General features: G+C 51.4%; 1 protein-coding gene across 3 annotated transcripts in view; it reads left to right on the plus strand.

The window, feature by feature from the left end:
- The window catches only part of mgat4a (alpha-1,3-mannosyl-glycoprotein 4-beta-N-acetylglucosaminyltransferase A), a 46783-nt gene that overhangs the window by 23109 nt on the left and 5784 nt on the right, over window positions 1-17890 (plus strand). For all 3 annotated transcript variants that reach the window (XM_061225994.1, XM_061225993.1, XM_061225992.1), the window contains 8 exons: window positions 6037-6170; window positions 6390-6436; window positions 7272-7385; window positions 8279-8354; window positions 14268-14382; window positions 14919-15049; window positions 15876-15983; window positions 16285-16478. In XM_061225994.1, coding sequence (XP_061081978.1) covers window positions 6037-6170; window positions 6390-6436; window positions 7272-7385; window positions 8279-8354; window positions 14268-14382; window positions 14919-15049; window positions 15876-15983; window positions 16285-16478 — 919 coding nt within the window. The remainder of the gene's footprint in view (window positions 1-6036; window positions 6171-6389; window positions 6437-7271; window positions 7386-8278; window positions 8355-14267; window positions 14383-14918; window positions 15050-15875; window positions 15984-16284; window positions 16479-17890) is intronic.

The raw sequence follows: 17890 nt of genomic DNA on the forward strand, positions 1-17890 counted from the left end.
ACGGTTACAGGGATCTGGGAAGGTTGCCGATGGGCCGGTTGTCATGTGAAAGGTGTGGGTGTGGGAACGTTTGACAGTGTTAAAGGTGTGGGTTTGGGGGCATTTGATGTGTGAAAGGTGTGGGTTTGGGGGCATTTGATGTGTGAAAGGTGTGGGTTTGGGGGCGGTTGTCGTGTGAAAGGTGTGGGTTTGGGGGCGGTTGTCGTGTGAAAGGTGTGGGTTTGGGGGCGGTTGTCGTGTGAAAGGTGTGGGTTTGGGGGCGGTTGTCGTGTGAAAGGTGTGGGTTTGGGGGCGGTTGTCGTGTGAAAGGTGTGCATGAGACAGTTGGCGGTGTAAAAGGTGTGCTTGTCCTATTAACAGCACGTCGTGTCAGAAAGCAGGGCTCCTGCTGCCTCTCTCCTGACGCACAGGAGGAAAGGCTATTTTTAGAAGTGGAAATTGGGACGTTTTCACTCGGTGGAGGGTCTCTGCAGCGCTGAAATTAGGTTACCCCCCCTCCCCTCCCCTCCCCACATCCCTCTGCTACCCCCACAGGGAAATCGGGAATGCCCACAATCAGAAGAATGATGTCCTGAACAGAGAGGGCTGTTTAGACAAGGGTGTGAGGGTTAGAGAGGGGTAGATTTCTGTGGTTAGGGTAAGGGGTTGGATTTATAGGGGTGTAGCAATTCAGCTGTTTTGCAAAATCTAAGAAATTAAAGATAAAGAAAATTGATGTCCAGCATGTTTAGCCACATAATATCCGCTTAACCCACCTCTATACCGTTTCCCGATCCGTACACACATCTGCGTGAGAAACTGGTGCGTTTACCAATCCACACGCACATCTGCGTGAGAAACTGGTGCGTTTTCCGAACCACACGCACATCTGTGTGATAAACTGGTGCGTTTCCCCATCCACACGCACATCTGTGTGAGAACCTGGTGCGTTTCCCCATCCACACGCACATCTGTGTGAGAACCTGGTGCGTTTCCCCATCCACACGCACATCTGCGTGAGAACCTGGTGCGTTTCCCCATCCACACGCACATCTGCGTGAGAACCTGGTGCGTTTCCCCATCCACACGCACATCTGTGTGAGAACCTGGTGCGTTTCCCCATCCACACGCACATCTGCGTGAGAACCTGGTGCGTTTCCCCATCCACACGCACATCTGTGTGAGAACCTGGTGCGTTTCCCCATCCACACGCACATCTGTGTGAGAACCTGGTGCGTTTCCCCATCCACACGCACATCTGCGTGAGAACCTGGTGCGTTTCCCCATCCACACGCACATCTGTGTGAGAACCTGGTGCGTTTCCCCATCCACACGCACATCTGCGTGAGAACCTGGTGCGTTTCCCCATCCACCCGCACATCTGTGTGAGAACCTGGTGCGTTTCCCCATCCACACGCACATCTGTGTGAGAACCTGGTGCGTTTCCCCATCCACACGCACATCTGTGTGAGAACCTGGTGCGTTTCCCCATCCACACGCACATCTGTGTGAGAACCTGGTGCGTTTCCCCATCCACACGCACATCTGTGTGAGAACCTGGTGCGTTTCCCCATCCACACGCACATCTGTGTGAGAACCTGGTGCGTTTCCCCATCCACACGCACATCTGTGTGAGAACCTGGTGCGTTTCCCCATCCACACGCACATCTGCGTGAGAACCTGGTGCGTTTCCCCATCCACACGCACATCTGTGTGAGAACCTGGTGCGTTTCCCCATCCACACGCACATCTGTGTGAGAACCTGGTGCGTTTCCCCATCCACACGCACATCTGTGTGAGAACCTGAGTTGTCATTCTGTGAGCCCTGGCAGCCTTCCTGCAGAGAGGCCAGGGGAGATGCTTTCATTAACCTTGAATCTGCAACCAAGCATTATGGGTAAAAAAAAAAAAAAAAAATCCGCATCGAAACTCCGGTCCGCTCAATCCCATTTCAGCGAGTGTAATGTGTCTGCCAGCGGTACAAAAACTTAATGAGTAAACCCTATGGCCTTGGTGCAGTTTTCAGCTGTCAACAGCTGCCTGTGAGCTTGATGTGTTGTCTTGTTTGTGAACGCAGGGGTGAGTGTGTGTGAGTGGATGTGACTGACTGACTGACTGAAAGACAGAAAGAAAGAAACAAACACCTTGATTGTGATCTTCTTCCTGCCTTTGACTCTGACCCACTTCTGTGAGTTTATCTGCCCCAGGGCGCTGTACAGAGGTGTTCTGTGTTGGGGTGGGTTTTTTGGCCACGGCGGGGGGAGCTTTATGGGAGACCCATAAAGACCAGAGACACGAGGGAGACGGCACATTCCCCCGTAGTGCAGGGCGGCGGTTTCTCCCTGCGGGTTTATGGGCACCAGGGTGGTCTCACTGGCTATCATCGTGGCTAAAACCGAGCATGCCCAGATGAGAGAGAGAGAGAGAGAGAGAGAGAGAGAGCGAGCGAGCAGGTGGTAGAGAGAGAAAATTAGGATCAGTGCAGAGCTAGCATATGGGCTGTTCTCACGTATCCGTGGTAAAATGGACTCCTGTTGAGTGTTCACTGTGAGGGTGGAAACACGCTGATTTTACTCTCCCTGGCTGCTGGCTGCACTGTGCTCACACTGAGGCTGCAGGACAGAGTGAGGGTTACAGACTCACACTGAGGCTGCAGGACAGAGTGAGGGTTACAGACTCACACTGAGGCTGCAGGACAGAGTGAGGGTTACAGACTCACACTGAGGCTGCAGGACAGAGTGAGGGTTACAGAGACACACTGAGGCTGCAGGACAGAGTGAGGGCTACAGACTCACACTGAGGCTGCAGGACAGAGTGAGGGTTACAGACTCACACTGAGGCTGCAGGACAGAGTGAGGGTTACAGACTCACACTGAGGCTGCAGGACAGAGTGAGGGTTACAGACTCACACTGAGGCTGCAGGACAGAGTGAGGGCTACAGACTCACACTGAGGCTGCAGGACAGAGTGAGGGTTACAGACTCACACTGAGGCTGCAGGACAGAGTGAGGGTTACAGACTCACACTGAGGCTGCAGGACAGAGTGAGGGTTACAGACTCACACTGAGGCTGCAGGACAGAGTGAGGGTTACAGACTCACACTGAGGCTCCAGGACAGAGTGAGGGTTACAGACTCACACTGAGGCTGCAGGACAGAGTGAGGGTTACAGACTCACACTGAGGCTGCAGGACAGAGTGAGGGTTACAGACTCACACTGAGGCTGCAGGACAGAGTGAGGGTTACAGACTCACACTGAGGCTGCAGGACAGAGTGAGGGTTACAGACTCACACTGAGGCTGCAGGACAGAGTGAGGGTTACAGACTCACACTGAGGCTGCAGGACAGAGTGAGGGTTACAGACTCACACTGAGGCTGCAGGACAGAGTGAGGGTTACAGACTCACACTGAGGCTGCAGGACAGAGTGAGGGTTACAGACTCACACTGAGGCTGCAGGGCAGAGTGAGGGTTACAGACTCACACTGAGGCTGCAGGACAGAGTAAGGGTTACAGACTCACACTGAGGCTGCAGGACAGAGTGAGGGTTACAGACTCACACTGAGGCTGCAGGACAGAGTGAGGGCTACAGACTCACACTGAGGCTGCAGGACAGAGTGAGGGTTACAGAGACACACTGAGGCTGCAGGACAGAGTGAGGGTTACAGACTCACACTGAGGCTGCAGGACAGAGTGAGGGTTACAGACTCACACTGAGGCTGCAGGACAGAGTGAGGGCTACAGAGACACACTGAGGCTGCAGGACAGAGTGAGGGTTACAGACTCACACTGAGGCTGGAGGACAGAGTGAGGGTTACAGACTCACACTGAGGCTGCAGGACAGAGTGAGGGTTACAGACTGACACTGAGGCTGCAGGACAGAGTGAGGGTTACAGACTCACACTGAGGCTGCAGGACAGAGTGAGGGCTACAGACTCACACTGAGGCTCCAGGACAGAGTGAGGGTTACAGACTCACACTGAGGCTGCAGGACAGAGTGAGGGTTACAGACTCACACTGAGGCTCCAGGACAGAGTGAGGGTTACAGACTCACACTGAGGCTGCAGGACAGAGTGAGGGTTACAGACTCACACTGAGGCTGCAGGACAGAGTGAGGGCTACAGACTCACACTGAGGCTCCAGGACAGAGTGAGGGTTACAGACTCACACTGAGGCTGCAGGACAGAGTGAGGGTTACAGACTCACACTGAGGCTCCAGGACAGAGTGAGGGTTACAGACTGACACTGAGGCTGCAGGACAGAGTGAGGGTTACAGACTCACACTGAGGCTGCAGGACAGAGTGAGGGTTACAGACTCACACTGAGGCTGCAGGACAGAGTGAGGGTTACAGACTCACACTGAGGCTGCAGGACAGAGTGAGGGTTACAGACTCACACTGAGGCTGCAGGACAGAGTGAGGGCTACAGACTGACACTGAGGCTGCAGGACAGAGTGAGGGTTACAGACTGACACTGAGGCTGCAGGACAGAGTGAGGGCTACAGACTCACACTGAGGCTGCAGGACAGAGTGAGGGCTACAGACTCACACTGAGGCTGCAGGACAGAGTGAGGGTTACAGACTCACACTGAGGCTGCAGGACAGAGTGAGGGTTACAGAGACACACTGAGGCTGCAGGACAGAGTGAGGGTTACAGACTCACACTGAGGCTGCAGGACAGAGTGAGGGTTACAGACTCACACTGAGGCTGCAGGACAGAGTGAGGGTTACAGACTCACACTGAGGCTGCAGGACAGAGTGAGGGTTACAGACTCACACTGAGGCTGCAGGACAGAGTGAGGGCTACAGACTGACACTGAGGCTGCAGGACAGAGTGAGGGTTACAGACTCACACTGAGGCTGCAGGACAGAGTGAGGGCTACAGACTCACACTGAGGCTGCAGGACAGAGTGAGGATTACAGAGACACACTGAGGCTGCAGGACAGAGTGAGGGTTACAGACTCACACTGAGGCTGCAGGACAGAGTGAGGGTTACAGACTCACACTGAGGCTGCAGGACAGAGTGAGGGTTACAGACTCACACTGAGGCTGCAGGACAGAGTGAGGGTTACAGACTCACACTGAGGCTGCAGGACAGAGTGAGGGTTACAGACTCACACTGAGGCTGCAGGACAGAGTGAGGGTTACAGAGACACACTGAGGCTGCAGGACAGAGTGAGGGTTACAGAGACACACTGAGGCTGCAGGACAGAGTGAGGGTTACAGACTCACACTGAGGCTCCAGGACAGAGTGAGGGTTACAGACTCACACTGAGGCTGCAGGACAGAGTGAGGGTTACAGACTCACACTGAGGCTGCAGGACAGAGTGAGGGCTACAGAGACACACTGAGGCTGCAGGACAGAGTGAGGGTTACAGACTCACACTGAGGCTGCAGGACAGAGTGAGGGCTACAGACTCACACTGAGGCTGCAGGACAGAGTGAGGGTTACAGACTCACACTGAGGCTGCAGGACAGAGTGAGGGCTACAGACTCACACTGAGGCTGCAGGACAGAGTGAGGGCTACAGAGACACGCTGCGGAGCTGAGGCAGCTCTCCATCTGAGCGCACGCAGTCCAGTGCTGTCTCTTTAAGGCCTGATTCCTCCCGGGCTGGAACTGGGACAGGTCCCGATGGCAGGGAGCCAGGCCACTTCCTTTCAGTGACGACTGAATTTCCCCCTTGGTCTGTGCTACACGAGTTTTACACCTTTTACTTATTTTAGCCAACGGAGGGGAGGGGGGGGGGGGGTTGTAGGGTAGTGGCTAAGGTACATGACTGGGACCCAGAAGGTTTGTGGTTCAAGCCCCAGTGTCGCCACAATACGATCTATACAGCTGTTGGGCTTTTGAGGCAAGGCCCTGTATCCCCGCATTATCCCCCAGTCTAATCAACTGTAAGTGGCTTTGGATAAAAGCGTCAGCTAAATAACATGTAGCACAGTGCAATAAGCAGCGTGTAGTTTGGTCTCCCTGGCGGGGCCTTACACGGCGGTGCAGACCGCCGGAGGATTCCCCCCCCCCCCCCAGGCCAATGGGCATGCGTCTCTCCCCCGCCGCAGTAACCATGGTGATGGGGATCCCCACGGTGAAGCGGAAGGTGAAGTCGTACCTGGCGGAGACGCTCCACTCCCTCATCGACAAGCTCTCCCCCGAGGAGAAGCTGGACTGCGTCATCGTCGTCTTCGTCGGAGAGGTGAGGGAGCGAGGGAGAGGGAGGAAGAGAGAGAGAGAGAGGGGCGCACGCTTCCAAATCTGATAACAAAAAAATAATGTATCCTCCTTCACTCCACTCATCTGGAGATACGAGGGGAGGAGATGAGTGGAGGAAAGGAGGATGTGTCTCTGAGTATTGTCATGATGCCTCATGTAATGTGATGAACGTCCTGTATCAGCCCTGTGTCTCTCCCTGCAGACAGACTCGGAGTACGTACACAGCGTGGCAGAGGGTCTGGAGAAAGAGTTGAGTGGCTTCTTTCAGTTTTATTGTTCATCTCAAGAAGTATTTTAGTCTAATACTGAGATTTCCTGTACTCGTTTGCTAAATAAGATCAAAATATTGTCGACTCATTGACAACATTTTTACTTGAGAGGGAAATTAGTGAATTAAAATTAGTAAATTAAAACACTTGTCATTTTTGGCAGTGAATGTTGTTGACACCCGTATAATCCCTGCAGATTACTGACGAAACATAATTTCACTCAGAATACGAACTTGATCTTTTACGTGACTGTGCATTTTGGCAAGAAGCGCGTTTGATTGAAAATAGAAACTGCAGGAGTCATTTCTCACTCCTGGCACTGGAATCGAGATCCGGCCCAGTGGTGATTATTCAGAAAGGCGATATGGGCTGTGTCGGAAATCGCATACTATCTTACTGTTTCGGGTGTCAAAATGGTATTAGTTTGTCCGGAACTATAGCTGTATAAAATAGTGTGCCAAAGCTACTCCTGTGGCACTCTACATTCTGTGATTATCAGAGTACGAATGCTCGCATGACTATCCCACGGTGCATTGCTCTAGGTCACGACCCAAGCAAACGGGGGCAGTATTCAGACCGCAGCGGTGAAAGGCTTGAACAATTTAAATTGTTTTTCTGTTTTGTGTTTTCATCACTTGCTGCCATCCTCAAAGCATTCTATGATGATGTAGTATGTCCAAAAATTGATCTTTTTACTTGTACACTAAAGCGGCTTCATGCACGCCAAATGATAGTATACATATATAGTGTGTAGTGTGTAGTGCTTGATTTCGGATGCAGACAGGGACTTTGCTGACTGTGTGTCTGTCCCACAGGTTCTCCACAGAGTTCAGCTCAGGCCTTCTGGAGCTCATCTCCCCCCCTGCCAGCTACTACCCCGACCTGAAGAACCTCAAGGAGACCTTCGGAGACTCCAAGGAGAGGGTCAGGTAGGGCGGAGTACAATGCTTTCTCTGTGACATCACACTGTGGAATGTTTTCATTTGAAGCAGAGAGGCTTCAGTGGAAGGGTGATGATTCTGTTATGGCGGAGCTTTTCTCTGTGACATCACACTGTGGAATGTTTTCATTTGAAGCAGAGAGGCTTCAGTGGAAGGGTGATGGTTGTGTTAGGGCGGAGCTTTTCTCTGTGACATCAACATTGATAATAGAAAGAAAATTAAATCGTGTTCCTAAGCGCGGGTATAAATTATACGATTTTCTCACGGGTTGCGATGTCGTGTGCTTGGAGGTCAGACACAGAACACAGAATTCACTCACAAGCCGTCGCACACCTGACAAATTCAAGCCGATCGTGCCTGAATTTGTCAAAAAACAGTAGGGAGCCCATATTGAATTGGCATCAAGGTCCCATACAGGTGATATGAAAATGAGTTGTCCTTAAAGCAGGGGTCCCTAAATTTTGGTCACATAATTCATTAATACTTATATATAATATTTATGCATATTCTAAGTCTCAGCCCTGGTTAAAGTAAAGGCAATGATGCTCATTAACCATTTCACTCTAACTACCATAAGATCCCTAGAGTGCCTTTTCAACCAATCAAATTGATTGCTATACTATTGTTTTGAGCCCCTATTGAAACCCTGCTGAACTCAACCAAAGCCCAACCCCCTTGGGATCTGGGTGGAGCCACATATCGGGCTTGGGACTGGAAGGGTTAATGGCTAAGATGGTATAATACAGGTGTAACCCCCTCTCCTCTCCTCTCCCCCTCTCGTCTCCTCTCCCCCTTTCCGTCTCCTCTCTCCCTCTCCGTCTCCTCTCCCCTTCTCCTCTTCTCCCCTCTTTCCCCCTCTCCCCTCTCCTCTTCTCTCACAGGTGGAGGACAAAGCAAAACTTGGACTACTCCTTCTTGATGATGTACGCTGTCAGTAAAGGGGTTTACTATGTGCAGGTGTGTCTCTCTTTCTGTCTCTCTCTCTCGCTCTCTGACACCCACGCATGCAAACACACACACACACACACACACACACACACACACACAGTAAAGGGGTTTACTATGTGCAGGTGTGTCTCTCTTTCTGTCTCTCACTCTCACTCTCTGACACGCACCCGCACACACACACACACACACACACACACACAGTAAAGGGGTTTACTATGTGCAGGTGTGTCTCTCTTTCTGTCTCTCTCTCACTCTCTGACACCCACGCATGCAAACACACACACACACACACACACACACACACACACACAGTAAAGGGGTTTACTATGTGCAGGTGTGTCTCTCTTTCTGTCTCTCTCTCGCTCTCTGATATGCACACACACACACACACACATACACACAGTAAAGGGGTTTACTATGTGCAGGTCTCTTTCAATTCAATTCAATTCACTTCAAATAGCTTTATTTGCATGAAATACAAATGTTTTGAGGGTGGATGTATGTGTGTTCAGTGGTGATAGTTCCAGCTGTCTAACTTCCCCGAAAACAACTCCTCTCATTTTTACCATTTCCCACAGCTGTATTTCAAATACACACGATACCCTGTGCAAATAAGACCGCTTTGAAGTTGCGGTGTATTTCTTCACTTTCAAGGGTTGGCTACTGACTCCTATAGAGTTCAAGTCTTCATGCCAAGCTAACACGTTAAGACATGAAAACGGAGCCAGTGAACGCACAAAAATGAAATGAATAAAATCGAACATCTTGTCTAAGCGTAGGTGAGTGGGAAATGTTGGTATTCCTTTAATGTTCGTCTAGAAAGGTTGAGACTGAGGAGATACTGTTCTGGGCTGAGCTCCTGGGTTTGGAGAGCCCTGCATTATTAGGGGCGTTCTAGGAGTATGATTTTACAGAATTCTGCATTCAGGGTTTTCGCTGGAAGCTTCTCCCAACTATTGTAGTCTTGAAAGCCCTGCAGGCCTTTTCTGTTCATGCCTTCACTGCCAGGCCAAAGCTCCCTGACGCAGTGATCTTTAGTCCAAGTTATAGTCATAAGTTAATGCATGTTCTAGGGCGGTGTTTCCGAGAGTAAAGCAGCATCCCCTGTGATGTGGGCCACAGCAGCCCCAGGTCACCTGCATCGAGTAGAATTTGACTTTCCTGTTATTTAGAGTGAGGCCAGGAGCTATAGATAACGCTGCTAACTGGTTTATATGCTGGTAGGACTCAAACTGCAGCTCTGCCTCGCCCCACACCCTTGTGATATGATCACTCAAGCAAAGTTTTGGAAGAAAGCCAATCTGACTCTTACTGAAGACATTGTGCTCAGTAAGGAAGGCCTGTATTCAGGCGTTTAGAATACTCCAGGTTACTGTCTCTCATGTTAGACTGTGTGTGACTGTGTGTGACTGTGTGTGACTGTGTGTGACTGTGTGTGACTGTGTGAGAGTGTGTGAGAGTGTGCGAGAGTGTGCGAGAGTGTGCGAGAGTGTGTGAGAGTGTGTGCGACTGTGTGCGACTGTGTGCGACTGAGAGTGTGTGAGAGTGTGTGAGAGTGTGTGAGAGTGTGTGAGAGTGTGTGAGAGTGTGTGAGAGTGTGTGAGAGTGTGTGAGAGAGTGTGAGAGAGTGTGAGAGAGTGTGAGAGATTGTGAGAGTGTGAGAGTGTGAGAGAGAGTGAGAGTGAGAGAGTGTGAGAGAGAGTGTGTGTGAGTGTGTGTGTGTGTGTGTGAGTGTGTGTGTGAGTGTGTGTGTGAGTGAGTGTGTGAGAGAGTGTGTGAGAGAGTGTGTGAGAGAGTGTGTGAGAGAGTGTGTGAGAGAGTGTGTGTGTGTGAGTGTGCGAGAGTGTGAGAGAGTGTGAGAGAGTGTGAGAGAGTGTGAGAGAGTGTGTGAGAGAGTGTGAGAGAGTGTGAGAGAGTGTGAGAGAGTGTGAGAGAGTGTGAGAGAGTGTGAGAGTGTGTGAGAGAGTGTAAGAGTGTGTGAGAGTGTGTGAGAGTGTGTGAGAGTGTGTGAGAGAGTGTGAGAGTGTGTGAGAGTGTGTGAGAGTGTGTGAGAGAGTGTGAGAGAGTGTGAGAGATTGTGAGAGTGTGAGAGTGTGAGAGAGAGTGAGAGTGAGAGAGTGTGAGAGAGAGTGTGTGTGAGTGTGTGTGTGTGTGTGAGTGTGTGTGTGAGTGTGTGTGTGAGTGTGTGTGTGAGTGAGTGTGTGAGAGAGTGTGTGAGAGAGTGTGTGAGAGAGTGTGTGAGAGAGTGTGTGAGAGAGTGTGTGTGTGTGAGTGTGCGAGAGTGTGCGAGAGCGTGAGAGAGTGTGAGAGAGTGTGAGAGAGTGTGAGAGAGTGTGTGAGAGAGTGTGAGAGAGTGTGAGAGAGTGTGAGAGAGTGTGAGAGAGTGTGAGAGTGTGTGAGAGAGTGTAAGAGTGTGTGAGAGTGTGTGAGAGAGTGTGAGAGAGTGTGAGAGTGTGTGAGAGTGTGTGAGAGAGTGTGAGAGAGTGTAAGAGAGTGTAAGAGTGTGTGAGAGAGTGTGAGAGTGTGTGAGAGAGTGTAAGAGTGTGTGAGAGTGTGTGAGAGTGTGTGAGAGTGTGTGAGAGTGTGTGAGAGTGTGTGAGAGTGTGAGAGAGTGTGAGAGTGTGTGAGAGAGTGTGTGAGAGAGTGTGAGAGAGAGTGTGTGTGAGTGTGTGTGTGTGTGTGAGTGTGTGTGTGAGTGTGTGTGTGAGTGTGTGTGTGAGTGTGTGTGTGAGAGAGTGTGTGAGAGAGTGTGTGAGAGAGTGTGTGAGAGAGTGTGTGTGTGTGAGTGTGCGAGAGTGTGAGAGAGTGTGAGAGAGTGTGAGAGAGTGTGTGAGAGTGTGTGAGAGAGTGTGAGAGAGTGTGAGAGAGTGTGAGAGAGTGTGAGAGAGTGTGAGAGTGTGAGAGTGTGTGAGAGAGTGTAAGAGTGTGTGAGAGTGTGTGAGAGAGTGTGAGAGTGTGTGAGAGTGTGTGAGAGTGTGTGAGAGAGTGTGAGAGAGTGTGAGAGAGTGTAAGAGAGTGTAAGAGTGTGTGAGAGAGTGTGAGAGTGTGTGAGAGAGTGTAAGAGTGTGTGAGAGTGTGTGAGAGTGTGTGAGAGTGTGTGAGAGTGTGTGAGAGTGTGAGAGAGTGTGTGAGAGTGTGAGAGAGTGTGAGAGTGTGTGAGAGTGTGTGAGAGTGTGTGTGAGAGTGTGTGAGAGTGTGTGAGAGTGTGTGAGAGTGTGTGAGAGAGTGTGAGAGAGTGTGAGAGAGTGTGAGAGAGTGTGAGAGAGTGAGAGTGTGAGAGTGTGAGAGAGTGTGTGAGAGTGTGAGATAGTGTGTGAGTGTGAGAGAGTGTGAGAGAGTGTGAGAGTGTGTGAGAGTGTGTGAGAGTGTGTGAGAGTGTGTGAGAGTGTGTGTGAGAGTGTGTGAGAGTGTGTGAGAGTGTGTGAGAGTGTGAGAGAGTGTGTGAGAGTGTGTGAGAGTGTGAGAGAGTGTGAGAGTGTGTGAGAGTGTGTGAGAGTGTGAGAGAGTGTGTGAGAGTGTGAGAGAGTGTGAGAGTGTGTGAGAGTGTGTGAGAGTGTGTGTGAGAGTGTGTGAGAGTGTGTGAGAGTGTGTGAGAGAGTGTGAGAGAGTGTGAGAGAGTGTGAGAGTGAGAGTGTGAGAGAGTGTGTGAGAGAGTGAGAGAGTGTGAGAGAGTGTGAGAGAGTGTGAGAGAGTGTGAGAGAGTGAGAGAGTGAGAGATTGTGTGAGAGTGTGAGAGAGTGTGAGAGTGTGTGAGAGTGTGAGAGAGTGTGAGAGTGAGAGAGTGTGTGAGTGTGTGTGAGAGTGTGAGAGAGTGTGAGAGAGTGTGTGAGAGTGTGTGAGAGTGTGAGAGTGTGTGAGAGTGTGTGAGAGAGTGTGAGAGAGTGTGTGAGAGTGTGTGAGAGTGTGTGAGAGTGTGTGAGAGAGTGTGAGAGAGTGTGTGAGAGTGTGAGAGTGTGTGAGAGAGTGTGTGAGAGTTGTGAGAGAGTGAGAGAGTGAGAGAGAGTGTGAGTGTGTGTGAGAGTGTGAGAGAGTGTGAGAGAGTGTGAGAGAGAGTGAGAGAGTGAGAGTGTGTGAGAGAGTGTGAGAGAGTGAGAGAGTGAGAGAGTGAGAGAGTGAGAGAGTGTGTGAGAGTGTGAGAGTGTGTGAGAGTGTGTGAGAGTGTGAGAGAGTGTGTGAGAGTGTGAGAGAGTGTAAGAGTGTGTGTGAGAGTGTGTGTGAGAGTGTGAGAGTGTGAGAGAGTGTGTGAGAGTGTGAGAGAGTGTAAGAGTGTGTGTGAGAGTGTGTGTGAGAGTGTGAGAGTGTGAGAGAGAGTGAGAGAGTGAGAGAGTGTGAGAGTGTGAGAGAGTGTGAGAGTGTGTGAGAGTGTGTGAGAGTGTGAGAGAGTGTGTGAGAGTGTGAGAGAGTGTGAGAGTGTGTGAGAGTGTGTGAGAGTGTGTGAGAGTGTGTGAGAGTGTGTGTGAGTGTGGAGAGTGTGAGAGTGTGTGAGAGTGTGTGAGAGTGTGTGAGAGTGTGTGAGAGTGTGTGAGAGAGTGTGTGAGAGTGAGAGAGAGTGTGAGAGAGTGTGTGAGAGTGTGTGAGAGTGTGAGAGAGTGTGTGAGAGTGTGTGAGAGAGTGTGTGAGAGTGAGAGAGAGTGTGAGAGAGTGTGTGAGTGAGTGTGAGAGAGTGTGAGAGTGTGTGAGAGAGTGTGTGAGAGTGTGAGAGAGTGTGAGAGGTGTGTGAGAGTGTGAGTGTGTGAGAGAGTGTGAGAGAGTGAGAGAGAGTGTGAGAGTGTGTGAGAGTGTGTGAGAGTGTGAGAGAGTGTGAGAGAGTGTGTGAGAGTGTGAGAGTGTGTGAGAGAGTGTGAGAGAGTGAGAGAGAGTGTGAGAGTGTGTGAGAGTGTGTGTGAGTGTGAGAGTGTGTCAGGGCCACTCACTGTCCCTCAGAGTGTGGCAAGAAAAGACAAATTCTGCTGCTAGGATACAGTAATCTTTGTTTTCTCAGAATAAAAATGGTATCTTATCTGTATCAGGTGTGTTACTGAATTGGGAACATTTTTGGCTAAATTTGGGGTAGAATTCATAGCGAGTTTGGTCAAATTTGGGACATTCGATGAAAAACTGTTTCTCCGTTTCAATTTTATTTTGTTTCATCTTTTGTCTTCTGTCAGCCGTGATTTTTTGTGCCTGCCCGTCGTCAAGGTGGTTCTCAGTTTCTCTCTCTCTCTCTCTCTCTCTCTCTCTCTCTCTCTCTCTCTCTCTCTCTCCCTCGCACACACACACACACACACACGCTCTTTCCCTCTTTTTGTTTCATTCCCTTTGTCTTGCACACGCACACGCACACGCACACGCACACGCACACGCACACGCACATTGTGTCCCATACCCCATACTGCTGCTGGCTGGTAGCGTTACCTTGACAACAGATATACCCGATACTGCAAACTTGTATATATAAAAAATATAGTATGAATGAAATGTATTCATTCTGCGCAAGAGAGAGTTTCATATCCTACTGCCAAATTATCCTTGTTGCCATGGGGATATGTGTTCTTTTTTATTTATTTATTTTAAGAATGCCTGGAGGTTCGGTTTTATGTTTGTTTTTTCGTTTTTAAGACTGCTCTGAGAGGGGGAGAGAGGAGGGGCGAGAGATAGAGAGGGGATATGGGGGGGGGGGGGAATCCTCCTGAAAGAATGGATTTGGATTCTGAAAGAGTCATTATTTAGCTGCAAAACTAAAAGAATGCTGCCTGTCTATTAATTTAAATTAAGTTTAGTTTGCTGCTGGGTTGCTGTCCCCTGGTAACAGCCACTTCATCTTTTATTTTATTTCCCACTGTGTGGGAGGTGAAGGAGACTCGGCTGTGCCCTACTGAGCATGTGCAGTAGAGCCTCAGACTTCCTCTGACCCCTGACCCCTGCCACCCCTCTCCTCCACAGTTGGAGGACGACATCGTGGCCAAACCCAACTACTTTGCCACCATGAAGAACTTCGCCCTGCAGCTGTCCTCCGAGGACTGGATGATCCTGGAGTTCTCCCAGCTGGGCTTCATTGGTAAGGGGCTCTAACTGGTCCACAAACCATTCAGCTAGCGAGTCCGCTAGCGAGTCCGCTAGCGAGTCAGCTAAAGGGGTGATTGTGGAACAACATTTCGCAACAGTTGCACGCTGTTACATCTTGCAAAACAAAAAAACAAAAATCATAATCCCTGAAGAACTGTTTACAAAACTAGGCATGTTCAGATCAAGGCAGTGATGAAGCCACACGATTGGCTGATTGAGCCAGTGATCCTGGGACACGATTGGCTGATTGAGCCAGTGATCCTGGGACACGATTGGCTGATTGAGCCGGTGATCCTGGGACACGATTGGCTGATTGAGCCAGTGATCCTGGGACACGATTGGCTGATTGAGCCGGTGATCCTGGGACACGATTGGCTGATTGTGCCAGTGGTCCAGGGACCCGGTTGGCTGGTTGAGCCAGTGATCCTGGGACACGGCGGCTGGGTGGGAAACGATGGCGCTGAGTGTGACCACATTGCTGTGCTGAGGCTTGGGTGGTTGAGAACACTCTGTTCTGTCCCTCCCCAGGGAAGATGTTTCAGGCTCCAGACCTGAACCTGATCGTGGAGTTCATCTTCATGTTCTACAAGGAGAAGCCCATAGACTGGCTGCTGGATCACATCCTGTGGGTTAAAGTCTGCAACCCAGAGAAAGATGCGGTATGTGTATGTGTGTGTGTGTATGTGTGTGTGTATGTGTGTATGTGTGTATGTGTGTGTGTGAGTGTGTGTGTGTGTGAGTGTGTGTGTGAGTGTGTGTGAGTGTGTGTGAGTGTGTGTGAGTGTGTGTGAGTGTGTGTGAGTGTGTGTGAGTGTGTGTGTGTGTGAGTGTGTGTGAGTGTGTGAGTGTGTGTGAGTGTGTGAGTGTGTGAGTGTGTGAGTGTGTGTGTGAGTGTGTGAGTGTGTGAGTGTGTGTGTGAGTGTGAGTGTGTGAGAGTGTGAGAGTGTGAGAGTGTGTGAGTGTGTGAGTGTGTGAGTGTGTGAGTGTGTGAGAGAGTGAGAGAGTGAGAGAGTGAGAGAGTGTGAGAGAGTGTGAGAGTGTGAGAGTGTGAGAGAGTGTGAGAGAGTGTGAGAGAGTGTGAGAGAGTGTGAGAGAGTGTGAGAGAGTGTGAGAGAGTGCGAGAGAGAGCGAGAGAGAGCGAGAGAGTGCGAGAGAGTGCGAGAGAGAGCGCGAGAGAGAGCGAGAGAGAGCGAGAGAGAGCGAGAGAGAGCGAGAGAGTGCGAGAGAGTGCGAGAGTGTGCGAGATAATGGCTGCATCGCTGAAAGTCTGTTTGTGATGGCAGCACTGACAGGCTCTGCTGAAATCATTGATCAGGTTCTGAAAGAGATTTAGCTGCACATCTGCCTCTCTCTCCCACCTCATCGGTCTTCTCTCCCACTCCCACTCCCCCTCTTCCTCTGTCTTCATCTGTCACACCCACTCTTCCACTCACCTCCATTTCTCTCCCCCCCTCTCTCTCTCACTCCCCCCCTCTCTCTGTGCAGAAACACTGTGAGCGGCAGAAGTCAGGTCTGCGTGTGCGTTTCAGACCTTCTCTGTTCCAGCACGTGGGCCTGCACTCCTCTCTGGCCGGAAAGATCCAGAAGCTCACGGTAAACGCACCCCCCAACCCCCCCCCCAACACCCTTGGGCATAAACCCTGGCCCAGTGCCCGCTCTGCTCACGCCGTTAGCATTGGTGTACAGAACGATCCGGAACCCACCGCATCGCTCACACACTCCAGCTTCACGACTGGAGCATTTTCCGCAGTGCATGACGGGAGTTGTAGTTTGTGTAACCCTGGTGCATTGATATGATTGAGCTGGGGGGACATGTTTGTGCCTGTTCCGATGTGAGCTGCCTTGAGAGAGCGAGTCTTTCCGCCGGGTCACTTCCTCTTCCTGTTCCGTGCAGGACAAGGACTTCCTGAAGCCCTTGCTGCACAAGATCCACGTGAATCCCCCGGCGGAGGTGTCCACCACGCTCAAAGTGTACCAGGGCCACACGCTGGAGAAGACCTACCTGGGGGAGGACTTCTTCTGGGCCATCACCCCCAACGCCGGCGACTACATCCTCTTCAAGTTCGACCGGCCCGTCAGCATCCAGAGGTGTGCACGAGCAGTGGCGCACAGCATTCTGGGAAACATGCCTGTGCACACACACGTGCACACACACGCTCACACACACGTGCACACACACGCTCACACACACGTGCACACACACGTGCACACACACGCTCACACACACGTGCACACACACGCTCACACACACGTGCACACACACGTGCACACACACGCTCACACACACGTGCACACACACGCGCACACACACGTGCACACACACGCTCACACACACGTGCACACACACGTGCACACACACGCTCACACACACGTGCACACACACGCGCACACACACGTGCACACACACGCTCACACACACGTGCACACACACGTGCACACACACGCTCACACACACGTGCACACACACGCTCACACACACGTGCACACACACGCTCACACGCTCACACACACACACACACACACACACGTGCACACACACGCTCACACGCAGACACACACACACACACACACACACTTCACATCTTTGCAGTAGGGGTTGCTGTGGTTCCTGGCACAGCACTGGGGAAAGTGTCACTGTGACCTGAGAACAACCAACCCGCCCAGCAGCCCAAGGGAATTGTGGGAAATGAGATGGAGAGGAGAGAGGGAGGGAGAGAGAGTCTTTGGTAATATTATGTTTGCGTATAATGCTTTGGCAATATGTATTGGAAAATGTCATGCCAATAAAGCAGTTGAATTGAATTGAATTGGAGAGAGAGAGAGAGAGAGAGAGAGAGAGTGCGAGAGAGAGAGAGAGAGAGAGAGAGAGTGAGAGTGCGAGAGTGCGAGAGTGCGAGAGAGCGAGAGAGCGAGAGTGCGAGAGTGCGAGAGTGCGAGAGAGCGAGAGAGAGAGTGCAAGAGCGAGAGAGCGAGAGAGCGAGAGGAACAGAAGGGGGGGGGTCGCTCTGAAATCTGTCCCCTCCCCTGAGCTGAAAGACAAAATGGCAGCCGTCCGAAAGCTGGGTTCTCCTGCCTGTTGTCGTGGTTACGGTTCCAGCAGAGCTGGTCTCTTCAGTTGCATTCTGGGAGGGCCTGCCGGCCGGGGCTCTGCCAGCACGCACACGGCGGTGACTCAGCGAGAGATAAAAATAAATCAACTGAGTCACGCTCCAGATAGCGCTCACCCGGCCCCGACCGCAGCGCTCTGCATTATTCATTATTCTGTGAGCCGTTATTCTGCTAACTACGCCGTCTGCTCTGCCCGCGCGCGAGTGAGACGGGACGGGGTCCTGCCGTACCGCCGTACCGCCGCTGTGGCAGCGCTAGCGTTAGCGTTAGCGTTAGCGCTCGGCTCTCTACGGCAGCTGCCTGGTGTAGCGTGTGCCACGCGTGTCCGACTCGTCCTGCAGGCGTCTGCACACGCGTGTGCCGTCAGTGTGATTGGCGGGGGGGAAGTTCGA

The sequence above is a fragment of the Conger conger genome, chromosome 17 (genome assembly GCF_963514075.1).
Source record: "Conger conger chromosome 17, fConCon1.1, whole genome shotgun sequence".
Taxonomy (NCBI): Eukaryota; Metazoa; Chordata; class Actinopteri; order Anguilliformes; family Congridae; genus Conger; species Conger conger.